The sequence below is a fragment of the Mustela lutreola genome, chromosome 2 (assembly GCF_030435805.1).
Source record: "Mustela lutreola isolate mMusLut2 chromosome 2, mMusLut2.pri, whole genome shotgun sequence".
NCBI classification, from domain to species: domain Eukaryota; kingdom Metazoa; phylum Chordata; class Mammalia; order Carnivora; family Mustelidae; genus Mustela; species Mustela lutreola.
The window spans coordinates 224,847,696-224,860,925 of record NC_081291.1 but is presented as its reverse complement, the minus strand read 5'-3'; the positions used below and the strand labels follow the sequence as shown (position 1 = coordinate 224,860,925).

The following is a 13,230-nucleotide window of genomic DNA, read 5'->3' as shown; positions in this document are numbered from 1 at the left end:
CTGTTGATTTTTTTTTCAATGGTGGCATTAATTATCTTCACAGTGTTGTACAGCCATCACCACTGTCCCTTTCCAGAACTTTTTCATCATCCCAAACAGAAACTGTAACCACGAAGCAATAACTTCCCATTTTCTCCTTCCCTCAGCCCTTGGTGACCTCTGATCTGCTTTCTGTCTCTATCAGTTTGCCTGTTCTAGAAATTACTTTTAAGTGGGATCGTATAATATTTTCCTGCTTGTTTTGGTTAGCGTCATGTTTTCAAAGTTTGTTCATGAGTTTGTATTTCATTCCTTTCATGGTTGAATAATAGTATATTGTATAGAATAACATTCCAGTATATATTACATTTTGTTTATTATCTGTCAACGGACAGAGGTTGTTTCTACTTTTTGGCTATTTTGAATAATGCTGCCATGAAGATAGTGTGCAAATATCTCAAGACCCTTCTTTTAATTCTACTGGGTATGTACTTAGGAGTGGAATTGCTGGGTCATATGTGTTGTTTTTTGTTTTTTAAGTTATTTGAGTATTGAGATGTACTTGTGCTTCTAGCTGAACCCTAAAAAATATGAATGTAATAAATATGTCAATTGTCATTGTAAGCAGTTCACTGATACGCATAATACCGAGGTCCCCTGATTACCCTCATCTCTCCTGTTACTCAGGAGCAGACACCGTTACCTAGTATGATGTATTTTTCTAGACGTTTTTGTTGGTATGTCTGTAGGTACACTAATAAGTAGTTGCTTTTGTGATAAATTGTATCCCATGTGCCTCCTTCTCTCTCTTTTTTTTTTTTAATATTTATTTGACAAAGAGAGATCACAAGTAGGCAGAGAGGCAGGCAGAGAGATAGAGGGAAGCAGGCTCCCCGCTGAGCAGGGAGCCCGATGTGGGGCTCGATCCCAGGACCCTGAGACCATGATCTGGGCCGAAGGCAGAGGCTTTAACCCACTGAGCCACCCAGGCACCCTCTCTTCCTTTTGTCTTCAGGTGTGACTTGACAATCTTTCCATTACTGTATGCGTAATCAGGTAACGAGAGTCATCTCACTAAATGCGAAAAAGGCCACGCTGTGGGTTCTATTCCAGTAAAGTCATTATTTTCAAAAAGGAGAAGAGCACATCCACGCTTGTGAGATGCGGAAGGGCGGCGAGGACTGTGGCTGCTGTGTCTGGAGGGAGACTGCGTGGTCAGAACACATAGGGTCGGAGGCTTCGCTCTGTGGTGCAGAATTCTGCTACTGCCTTTGTGTGTGTAGTTTTTTTTTTTTTTTTTAATTTTTATTTATTTATTTGACAGAGATCACAAGTAGGCAGAGAAGCAGGTAGAGAGAGGAAGGGAAGCAGGCTCCCCGCTGAGCAGAGAGCCCGATGCGGGGCTCGATCCTGGGACCCTGAGATCATGACCTGAGCCGAAGGCAGAGGCTTAACCCACTGAGCCCCCCAGGCGCCCCTGCCTTTGTGGTTTTAATCTCATTTCCTTTGTTGGCCTGATGTCCTCATACATTGTGTTGTGGACTGTTTTCTAGGTATCTGCAGCCCTGGCTAGGAAGAAGGGGAAAGGCTTGCATAAAGACATGTCTATCTTTTGGCACAAGAAGAAAATAAGTGAGTTTGCAGTTCTTCTTGGTATAGTCTCCGGCTCGCTGTGTACCACACCCTCCGAGCTTCGGCTGGTGCCAGGGTGGGCCGGCAGGCGGTACCTCCGGGGTCTCTGAGTGTTTCTGTGGCTCCCCTGGAACCCCTTGTGACAATGAAGAGAGAATTATTTCAAACTGAGTAAAGAAGTCCAGTGTCAGGCGGTCTGTGGTTCATGCAGTCTGTGCTCTTGTGTCCTCAGGTCCCAACAAGAAGCCCTTTTCCATAAAGGAGAAGAAGCCAGGCGACGGCGAAGCCGGCCAGGGCCCCGAGGACACGGCCTTTCAGCACTCTTCTCTCGGCAAGCCCGGGGCAAGGGCCGCAGCTGGCTCCCTCCTGAACAAAAGGTGCGTCTGGTCCTTCCTGTGGGTTCTTCGGCTTCTGTGCGCTTGGTGGTAGTCACGCCAGAGCATGGCAGGGAAGCGGGCGCCACGCTGACACTTGAGCAGGGGGAATGGGGCCCCGGGAAGGGAGAGGAGGGCATGGTGGGAGGGCGGGGGGCAACGGCTGGGCAGAGCCCCTGGGCTCCTCCTTTGTCTTGCTCAGTCCCGTGCCCCACGCACTTCTCCTGGCACCTGGTGTGTGTCGTGTAGAGGGAGCAGCTTTGCCCTGAGGAGGCTGTAATCAGGTATTCCCAGGAGCTCCTTGGAGCAGTTTCCAGTATGACTTTCTGTAGATTCTGGGTATTATGGTGAGGCGGTCTCCCTGGGTCGTGTGATGGCTGGGGAGCTGGGGGTCCGGCTCGCAGGTGGGAGTGGGCACGTGCTGTGTGCTGCACGGGGCCTCCCCGTCCGAGTGGAACTCTGTTCCCAAAGGCCCCCCCTTCCCGCGTGACCCCACCTCCTTCTCACCCCGTGCTTCTGTTTGACCCTTCATGCATTTTGGTTAGTGTACTGTTTCCTCACTGTTCGTCTCGCAGCTCGCAGTGTAGCTGCTGATTTGTTTGTGCTTTTTCCTTTCCCGCCGGCCAGTTCTATCTTCTTCAACATCAGAGTTCCCCGAATGTTGAAAGCCAGCCAGAAAGTGGGGAAGCTCAGAGACATTGCCCATTTCTGTTTAGTGTATTCCTCTACCGGAGTGAAGTGACGTGTGAAAACATGTAGGCATGTGACTTCCTCCGGGTCATAAAGTATTTCTTTTTTTTAATCCCAAGCAGAATTTCATTTTTTGGAGATAGAAATCTACAGATACTCATTTCAACTGTTTAAGTGGTTGCATCTCATTTTTAAAAAGTATGAAGTATTTTTTCTTTAAGATTTTATTTATTTTTGCACATGCACGAGAGAGTGTGTGGGCGAGTGTGCGTGAGCAGGGGGAAGGGGCAGAAGGAGAAGCAGGCTCTTCACTGAGCAGGGAGCCTGATGCAGGGCTTGATCCCAGGACCCTGGGATTGTGACCTGAGCCGAAGGCAGATGCCTAACCAGCTGAGCCATCCAGGCACCCAAAGAGTATGGAATATTTTAAAATCCATACATGACAAAGAGTAACAGCTCATTACGAGCCTGGTCGAGACATGTCTCATGTCCATGCCTGCAGCTTGTCAGTTTTGGAGGAGCAGAAAGTCTTGAATGATGGAAGTATTCCGAAGTAGAAGTGGTAGAAGTGCCTGATGACTACAAGGCCCTTGATATGTTACTTTCTTTGTAGTTCTCCAGTGAAGAAGCCAAGTCTTCTGAAGACCCATCAGTTTGAGGGGGACCCTTTTGATTCGGGCTCCGAGGGCTCTGAGGGTCTCGGGCCGTGTGTGTCATCGCTTAGCACCCTGATAGGCACCGTGGCTGAGACTTCTGAGGAGAAGTACCGCCTGCTTGACCAGAGGGACAGAATCATGCGGCAAGGTATGGTCTGTGCATCTCAGCAGCAGTCCAGAGACCTGGCCACGGTCATGATAAGGTCATTGTAGGACCTGGGAGGAGGGAGCACCCCCTGCCCATGGAGCCCCACTGTCATTGAGACCCTAGGTCCTCCAGCACAACGCATGGAGTCTTTGCTGTGCACTGGTTTCCCAAGGGAGTGGCGGGCATGGACTAGAAGGCAGGTGTATCTTTCATTTTATTTTTGGAAGAAAATCCATAAACTGTTGATCTCATGCTAAAGTAAACATTATAAAGGGCAATTTTTAGACATTCAGAAAGCACATATTAAACAAAAATCCAAATGTTTGGTTTGACAGAAGTCCACACAAATGAAACTTAAGAAATGTCAACCAAGGGGAAAAATCTGTAACTCCTATCACTAAGGCCTGATTTCCCTGATACAGAAAGGACCGTGGAAGTCATTGTGAAAAAGACCAGCCCAATAGAGAAACAAGTAGGCGGTCAGAAGAGTTACAGAAAAGGAAGTACACCTGACCTTGACCAGCACAAGGCTTGGGGCGTCAGCGCCCTTGCAGTCGAAAAGCCACGAAGTAACTGTTGACTCTCCAAAAACTTAACTGCTGATAGCCTATTGGTGACTTACTCGTAACAGTCAGTCGACACATATTTTGTGTGTTGATGTTTCATATCCTACAATAAATTAAGGTAGAGAAAAGAAAGTGTTGTTAAAATGATAAGGAAGAGAAAATATACTGATGGTACCATGAAAAATCTGTGTGTGTGTGGACCTGTGTAGTTCTGACCTGGGTTGTTCCAGGGTCAACTGTGTCATGTATTGGTTTTTAAGTTTTTATTTATTTATTTTTTAAAGATTTTTATTTATTTATTTGAGAGAGAGACAGTGAGAGAGAGCATGAGAGGTGAGACGGTCAGAGGGAGAAGCAGACTCCCCGTGGAGCTGGGAGCCTGATGCGGGACTCGATCCTGGGACTCCGGGACCATGACCCTAGCTGAAGGCAGTTGCTTAACCAACTGAGCCACCCAGGCGCCCCCATGAATTGTTTTTTTTTTTTTTTTTTTAAAGATTTATTTATTTATTTATTTGACAAACAGAAATCACAAGTAAGCAGGCAGAGAGGCAGAGAGAGAGGAGGAAGCAGGCTCCCCGCTGAGCAGAGAACCCTATGTGGGGCTTGATCCCAGGACCCTGAGATCATGACCTGAGCCGAAGGCTGTGGTTTAACCCACTGAGCCACCCAGGCGCCCCATCATGAATTGGTTTTTAAACATACGGAAAGGTGCTCACCCCACCACAGAGAGTAATGCCAGTTACACCCACAGAGGGGGCCTCCCCTGTCGCACCATGCTGATGCGTCCTTGAGCTGGCGGCGGACGGCTGCGCCCCACGGAAGAGGGCAGGTCGGCAGTACCTTTCAGCCTTAGGAAAGCCTGTGCCTTTGACTCAGCGCCATCCCATGTGCAGACTCTGTCCTGCAGGCAGTCCCACACTGTGTGTGTGTGTGTGTGTGTGTGTGTGTGGTGTGGGCACACGTGTTTCACACACAAGTTGTTTGGATGACAAAGATTGGGTATTGACTATCCACATAGCGAGATTGTAAACAGCCTGAGAGAAGACGGGTTTCTTTATGGACAAAGATGTAGATATATTATGAAGTAGGAAATCACAGTGTGGAAGTATGTAGGATGCTACGTTTGTGTATACATGGGGGGTGGGCGCGTGTTCATGTCCATGCACACATGAGTGTCCCTGCCTGTGGGGACACGAAGTAGTCTTGGAGGATGAAAGGGTCTGTTCACCTTGATCAGAGAGGGAACAAGGTGCAGGGTGGGGGGGATTTTAACATTTTTATACCTTTGGAATATAACTCATGTGCATATGTGACCTACTCAAAAAAGAAGTATTTGGTTGATTTTTAAAAAATAGGTGCAATGATCACACATGAAAGGAGAAAGTATTTGTACTTTTCTTTGCAAAGTTTTTTTACTTTTTTACATTTTTTTTTTTTTAAAGATTTTATTTATTTATTTGACAGAGAGAGATCACAGTAGGAGAGAGGAAGGGAAGAGATCACAGAGAGAGGAAGGGAAGCAGGCTCCCTGCTGAGCAGAGAGCCCGATGTGGGACTCGATCCCAGGACCCTGAGATCATGACCCGAGCCGAAGGCAGCGGCTTAACCCACTGAGCCACCCAGGTGCCCCTACATTTTTTTTTTTAAAGATTTTATTTATTTATTTGACAGAGAGAGAGATCACAAGTAGGCAGAGAGGCAGGCAGAGAGAGACGGGGAAACAGGCTTCCCGCTGAGCAGAGAGCCCGATGCGGGGCTCGATCCTAGGACCCTGAGATCATGACCTGAGCCGAAGACAGCAGCTTAATCCACTGAGCCACCCAGGCGCCCCGCTTTTTTACATATTTAAAAAAAAGATTTTATTTATTTATTTAATTGAGAGAGCGCGCGATCGCGGGAGAGAAATGGAGAAGGGGGAGCAGCAGAGGGAGAGGGAGAAGCAGACTCCCCACTCAGCAGGGAGCCGGACATGGGGCTTCATCCTGGGATCATGACCTGACCTGAAGGCAGACGTTTCAGTGACGAAGGCATCCAGGAACCCCTGCAAAGTTTTTCTTAAATTTTAGCTGTAGGATTTTACTCTTTCTGGAAGCTGTGAGTAAGTGGACTCATCACAGTGCTTCCTTAACTTGGGAGTGAAAGCTGTTCATCGTGTCACTGACCTGGTGATTTTTATATTCCAGATAAAATTAGTACATACTGAAATTTTTCAAGATTAAAATGTGTGTATTTTAAGCTTGAGGTTGTTGTAGTTCATCTCACTTAAAAGATACTTTTGGAACTGTTTAACCCTGTAGGCGGTAAGACTCGTTTACCCAGGACCCAGGCTCTCGTAGGTGTTCTTGTAGGTGCTTCCCTCCACAGCACCAGCGGGCTGGAGTGGACGCCACAAGGTACCAAGTGAGAGAGCCAGTGTGTTTGGGGTTTACAGTCGGCAAACTGGTCTTTTTAACAAACATACGCAGCATGACTGCTGATTGTTCAGGCCGTCTGCTGCCCCCCGGCCCCGCCGTGTCATGGAGTGCAGGCCTATGGCCGTGCGAGGCGACGAGGCCTCCGGGTGCCCTGGTGCCGACGTGATGGGCCGTGCCTCCCTCTCTCTAGGCCTAGTGCTGTTCCTTGTCATTGTGTGTGGCGTTGGCCTTTCATTCTGGTCTTCCTTTTATCATCACAGTGACTGTGTGGTTCGTTCTTCCTTTTTACTTGTCCTTTAGCGCGGGTGAAAAGAACCGACCTGGACAAAGCGAGGACTTTCGTTGGGACGTGCCCAGACATGTGTCCTGAGAAGGAGCGGTACATGCGGGAGACCCGGAGTCAGCTGAGCGTGTTTGAAGTGGTCCCAGGGACTGACCAGGTGCGGCCCTGTGTCCCTCTGGGGTCCTCTCTAGGCCCCTGTCCGTATTTAATCTTCAGGGTGGAGGTGGGATATATACGAGGGGCTTGTTCTTCTGTAATTCTGGTACACAGTGGTACGTGATTTGGGCATTTACCTTTTTAGAGGGTGGCAAGGATTTAGAGGGTCGCTGCTACGGACTTCCACATTAAGGGGCTGGTACCGTGAGGCGTGCGTGGAGCACTTGGAGAGGCTGACTGGACCCCAGGGTACTCGAGGCTTAGCTCTACATACAGATTTGTGTCACAGATTAAAAATTTCTTTTCATTTCTTTTTCCTTTTCACAGTTTTCTTCCTGTTTGTGTTTTGCGTAGTTGAGATTATGGTCTAGATGCAATTCTGTATGAATCCTTTCTACATAAGTTTTGTTACCTTTTCTTTTCTGAAAAACTCTATCAGCATTTTAAAAATGACAGCGTATTATTGATTATGTAGCTCTGTCAAAACTTCCCATTTTGCAATCACTAGATATTTAAATTTTATTAATAATTCTGTTGGGCATATTGTATATAATGAGTCTAAGGTATGTAGATTTTTTTCTTCTGATAGGTCCTAAGAATTAAGTTACTACGTTAGAGGGTGTGACCTTTCTTCAGGTTCCTGAACATGTGTGTGCCAATGCATGTTCCCAAATTGTTCCCCAGGAAATCTACATCATTTTAGATCCTTTTTTCTCTTCGTTAACTTTGCTTGCAGCCTTCTCTTGGTTGGTGGTTTTTTTGTTTGTTTGTTTGTTTGTTTTTAATTAAGATCTTATTTTTAACTAATGTCTACATATACCCAGCATGTGGCTTGAACTTAGAACCCTGACATCGAGAGTCACATGCTCCATGGACTGAGCCAGCTGGGTGCCCCATGGCTGGTGGTTTTAAGTTGCCCAGTGTGGGGACCCCAGCTGGGCAGGATATCACAGCAGAGGCTCCTGCCCCAGGAGACAGTGCTCCTGGCTTGCAGTGGATGCCCAGGGCTCAGTCCTGTAGATGTCTGGACATCTGGTGACGGCTGGAGTCTGTTACAGTGCTTCAGGGTTCTTTTCCTGTCACACCTCTGCCCTTGGAACTACGCAGGTGTGTCTCTACTTACATTCCTTCTTTCTTTTTAAAATGGTTAAGTCATCTCTGCATCCAGTGTGGGGCCTGAACTCACAGTCCCGAGATCAAGAGTTTCCCACTCCACTGAAGGAGCCCGCCAGGCCCCCCACTGACATTGCTTCTGCTTCTGCACTCCGTGTTGTATTCGCCAGAAACAAGTCTCTCGTTTGTTTTTGAATTTTGATCATTAGTTTCAAACAGAAACTTTACATTTTAAAATTGTATTCTGTGTTATTGATGTTGTATGAGTTTGTGGGGGATTTTCCTCCTCATTTTAAGGCCCAGCACCTGACACCCTGCTGTTCGCCCCAACTGTGTGTCCCCAGGTGGACCACGCGGCCGCGGTAAAGGAGTACAGCCGCTCCTCCGCCGATCAGGAAGAACCGCTTCCGCACGAGCTGCGGCCCTCAGCGGTGCTCAGCAGGACCATGGACTACTTGGTGACTCAGATCATGGACCAGAAGGAGGGCAGCCTGCGGGACTGGTATGACTTCGTGTGGAACCGCACCCGGGGCATACGGAAGGTATCCGCCGCTTCTGACCAGAGAATTAGAAAATGCATGTGGATTCCAAAGTTGAAGCAAGATATCTTTTCATTTTGCTCACTTACTCAGTTACATTTCGTCTGTGTAAAAAATGCTGTTATTTAAAATCCTTACAAAGTCCTGTTAAAATGTGCCTCATGGGCTTCGTTTGAAATTGACATGTGAGAAATTCAGGTAATCGTGATTCTTCTAATCATTAGTTCCCAGTGCACGGAAATAACATGCGTGAAATCCGCGTGTACAAGACGCACGTATGTAAGGGGCATGTGTGTGTGATACTCCCTCTTGCTTGTGGCCAGGACATCACGCAGCAGCACTTGTGTGACCCTGTGACGGTGTCTCTGATTGAGAAGTGCACCCGGTTCCACATCCACTGTGCTCACTTCCTGTGTGAGGAGCCCATGTCCTCCTTTGATGCCAAGATCAACAATGAGAACATGACCAAGTGCCTTCAGAGTCTGAAGGAGATGTACCAGGACCTGAGAAACAAGGGTGTGTTCTGTGCCAGTGAAGCGGAGTTCCAGGGGTACAACGTTCTGCTCAATCTCAACAAGGGGGACATCCTAAGGTAAATTTTCAAACTTAGAAGCTCGTCTAAGCTGTGTGAAAAGGCAGGGTTTGTTTTTGTTTTGTTTTTTTTTTAAAGACTTTATTTATTTATTTAAGACTTAATTCATTTATATGAGAGAGAGTGTGTACATGAGCCGGGGGGAGGGCAGGAGAGACAGAGAAGCAGACTCCTCGCTGAGCAGGGGGCCAGGTGCGGGGCTCTCGCCCAGGACCCTGAGATCACGGCCTGAGCCAAAGGCAATTGCTTAACATACTGAGCCACTCAGGTGCCCCTCCAGTTTTTAAAAAGATTTTTTCTTGAGAGAAAGCATGCAGGCAGGGGGAGGGGCAGAGGGGAGAAAGAATCTCCAGCAGACTCGCCACTGAGCGGGGAGCCCACGCGTGGTTCAGTCTCGTGGCCCTGCGATCACGACCGGAGCTGAAACCAAGTCAGGGGCTGAGTCGACGGAGCCACCCAGGCGCCCCAACAGGCATCTCTCTTGGTGATTCAGTCAGCCCTGTTCATTTACAAAGCAAAACAAAGTTAAAATTTGTTTTTTAGATGTCATCCCCATCAAAACCAGCTGGCAGTCATTTGGCATTAAAGTAATTCTTCGATAATCAATTCTTAAATTGATTATCGCTTGCATTTGTTTATTTACCGTCTTTTTAGAGAGCACTGCTGTTCCCAGTCCGGCTCAAGTGTGGCAGCCTCGAAGTCTGCGAGCTGAGTCGAATGGCATACGTTAGCCTGAGTCCCTCTTTCTCAGTGTGGTTCAACTTCAGGTTTTTTTAAAATCACATCTATTTTCATGGACATTTTGTCTAATTAAAAATAAAATTGAGGGTGCCTGGCTGGCTCAGTGAGTTAAACATCCAACTCCTGATCTCAGCTGAGCTCTTGATCTCAGGGTCATGAATTCAAGGCCCCTTTTGGGCTCCATGCTGGGCCTGGAGCCTACTTAAAAAAGATGGAAAAGGAAAAAAAATAGAATTCTAATCCCCTTGTCTCCTTTAATTAACAGAGAAGTACAGCAGTTCCATCCTACCGTGAGAAATTCCTCCGAAGTGAAATTTGCTGTTCAGGCCTTTGCTGCATTGAACAGTAATAATTTTGTGAGATTTTTCAAACTGGTCCGGTTGGCTTCTTACCTGAATGCTTGTCTTTTACACTGTTATTTTAATCAGGTGAGTAATGCAGCTATACTTGAAGAATTGGAAGAAATCAGATCGTTACTTTTGGTATTTGCTATTTTCGCAGTTCCAAGTTCGCTCTCGTGTAAACCCTGCAGCAGGTCCCCGAGGGGGCTGCCTGCATTACCTTGTGTCACAGGGTCTGGCACCATGGACCACTGATGGAAGAGGCCATGTGACGGAAAATGCTGTTGCTAGGTTCAGATCAGAGACATATCTTTAGAATGATAGGACTTTAGTTTCAGCACTATCATTTTCTTGGAAACAAACCAAAAATAAAATTTTGCACATAAAGGTCCCTGATTTAAAAATTCGTAAGTGTTATTAATCTAAATTTTGGGAGTGAGCCTGATGATGCTGAATCCATTTCAATAAATACCTGAAGGGCCTGCTTCTTGTTGAGTACTGTGCTGTGCCCTGGGTTGCAAACCTCAGGGAAGTGCAGACCAGGTCTAACCTGGTGCTTTGCAAGAGTCTGAATGCCTGGTCCCAGAATTCCCACAGCCTGGTCTTCAGCCCCAGCCCCCGACAGCGCATGCCCTGTGCTGCTCCCAGCTGCAAGGGGTCCGCTGGGTGGGGAGGCTGCGGCCGGGGTGGAGGGGGAGGTGAGTCTTAGGACCTGGCCAGCTGGTTCAGAGACTTCAGGTTGTTTTTCTTCTTTGGTCACCCATCAGGTCCTTTGGTAAACAGTGACTGAGCCCATGGTCATAGCCGAGGCCGAGGGTCTTCAAGTTTGTTCATTGTCCTGTCTGAGAATTGCCAACAGCAATGTCATTGTGGAACAAATGAAAAAATTTTTTAACAGTGTGCCATTTGGAGAACTCTGTGCATTCAGTAAATAAAACTGATAGTTATTATTTTCAGAATGATTATGTAATATTCTTAGAATGTTAGCCGTTTGTGCCCGTTTTAATAATTTGAAACAAAAAGGACATCTAAATGCTTTAGAGAAACGAAGTGTTTGACATGGGCCCAAGGGCTCCCTTTCTCAGCTCCACCTGCTGTGATGCGTCCTATCCCTCCAACCCCGGCACAGTTCTGCCTCAGGGCCTTTGCATGTGCTATTGTCACTGCTGTGCTCTATCCTCACAGAGCCATATGGTGCTCACCTTCATCAGGCCTTGGCTTGCCTGCCACCGCGGCAGAGACCCCCCCCCCCCCCCCCCCGCTTGCCTGCCTCCTCTGCCTTCCTCTGTCGCGCCGTCGCCACGAAATGTGTATTTCACAGGTTCATTTTGTTCGTTGTTGGTCCCTCCCTAACACATCAGGTCTGGGGCAAAGGTTTTGCTTTGTTCATTGTTGTGTGCTCCACGTTAGCAATGCCAGGTGAGAAGTAAATTCTCGATAAATCCTGTTAGAATTAACACTGCAGGGGGATGCAAGGGGTCGCCCAGGGTCCTGGCACCCACATGCACGTTTTGTTAACATTTTCCTGTCTTCTTTTTTTAAAGCACTTGTTAGGAATCTCATGCCATTTCTGCACTTTTCTGTGGCGCTCTTTCATCTCTGATGATTTTTAATATCCTAGAGCTTTGTGTTGAACGGATGGTATGCAGTAGACCTTCCACATGTCCTGCTGATGCATGATTTGTCTTCTAGGGTTTCTTTCTTTGTTTTGTTTGTTTTTGAAGATTTGCTTACTTGTCAGAGAGAGAGCATGCATGTGCCGCACAAGTAGGGGAGGGGCAGGCAGAGGGAGAAGCAGACGTCCCACTGAGCAGGGAGCCTGATGCAGGCCTCAGTCCCAGGACCCTGGGGTCGTGTCCTGAGCTGAAGGCAGACACTTAATCGACTGAGCCCCCCCAGCATCCAGGGTTTCCTTCATGGCCTAACCGGTCCTGTGTGTGGAGACCGACTGTTCCACTGTGTCACTGGCATTTTGGAGCATCTTCTGCTGAGCAAATGCCCTGGCGATTGCTGAGCCTGGGCCTCTTAGTACTGGATTGCTTTCCAGCGGGACTGAGCTACAGCAGGACCCTGTCCCCCATGGTGGCATTTCGTGGTCATGGAGACTGGCTCCTTAACGCTGCAGTGACGGCTTCTCTCTTCAGATCCGAAAAGATGCTCTCCGAGCGCTCAACATCGCGTACACTGTGAGCACGCAGCGCTCCACGGTCTTTCCCCTGGACAGCGTGGTGCGCATGCTGCTGTTCCAAGACGGAGAAGAGGCCACAGACTTCCTGAACTTCTATGGTCTCACAGTCTCTGATGGGTAAGAGCAGAGGGTGGCTGCGGGGCCTCTCTCTGTCTCTGTGTTTTCTCTTTGAATTCTGTTAAGGGCTGGGAAGTGCCACCTACGTGCCAGGCCCCAGAGAGGGCCTACTCCACAGGCCGCCTCCCCGGTGCAGGTGAACACGGCGAGGCTCCGAGTGTGGGAGTGGGGGGCAGGCCCTGATCAGACACTGCTAGCGGATTGCTTTCAGACCCGTTTCTTTGCAATTCCAAAATCAGTGCTTTTCACAAGTTACTGAAGAAACTAAAGGTAAAGGTTAGGGTCTTCCTTATTCTTTCTTTCGAACATGGCTTCTGCAGGCCAGGGACTACCACTGCCCACCTGTGGTGGCCCAGACAGGCACTGGTGGGTCAGGCCAGGAGCTTCTCTGCTGCTTGGAGTCAGTGTTTTGAGAACCTGATGAGACTCCTGGACCCTCTCCCAGTAAATGGCACCGTAAAGTGCAGCATGTCCTGTTCCAGATTGCTGTTTCTCTGACTCTTCCCTCCTCTTAGCTCCTTGCCAGCCCCTTCCTGTCTGCTTCCTGCAGGCCAGGCCTCACAGACACATGTGGCTTTGGAATAAGACAGGAGCACGCAGGTGTGTGTTGTTGGCTGTGTGCTAGTAGGCCAGGAGGCTCCCATGTCACAAGGGAATGTCCAGGCTGGCAGCTTGGGTACTGTGGGCTGGGGCACCAG

General features: G+C 48.2%; 1 protein-coding gene across 1 annotated transcript in view; it reads left to right on the top strand.

Moving 5' to 3' along the window:
* Positions 1–13,230, top strand: part of MCM3AP (minichromosome maintenance complex component 3 associated protein) — a 50,498-nt gene that overhangs the window by 3,894 nt on the left and 33,374 nt on the right. Inside the window, exons 4-11 of the mRNA XM_059164995.1 lie at positions 1,533–1,611; positions 1,844–1,988; positions 3,289–3,479; positions 6,763–6,902; positions 8,359–8,556; positions 8,877–9,145; positions 10,152–10,314; positions 12,372–12,532. Coding sequence (XP_059020978.1) covers positions 1,533–1,611; positions 1,844–1,988; positions 3,289–3,479; positions 6,763–6,902; positions 8,359–8,556; positions 8,877–9,145; positions 10,152–10,314; positions 12,372–12,532 — 1,346 coding nt within the window. The remainder of the gene's footprint in view (positions 1–1,532; positions 1,612–1,843; positions 1,989–3,288; positions 3,480–6,762; positions 6,903–8,358; positions 8,557–8,876; positions 9,146–10,151; positions 10,315–12,371; positions 12,533–13,230) is intronic.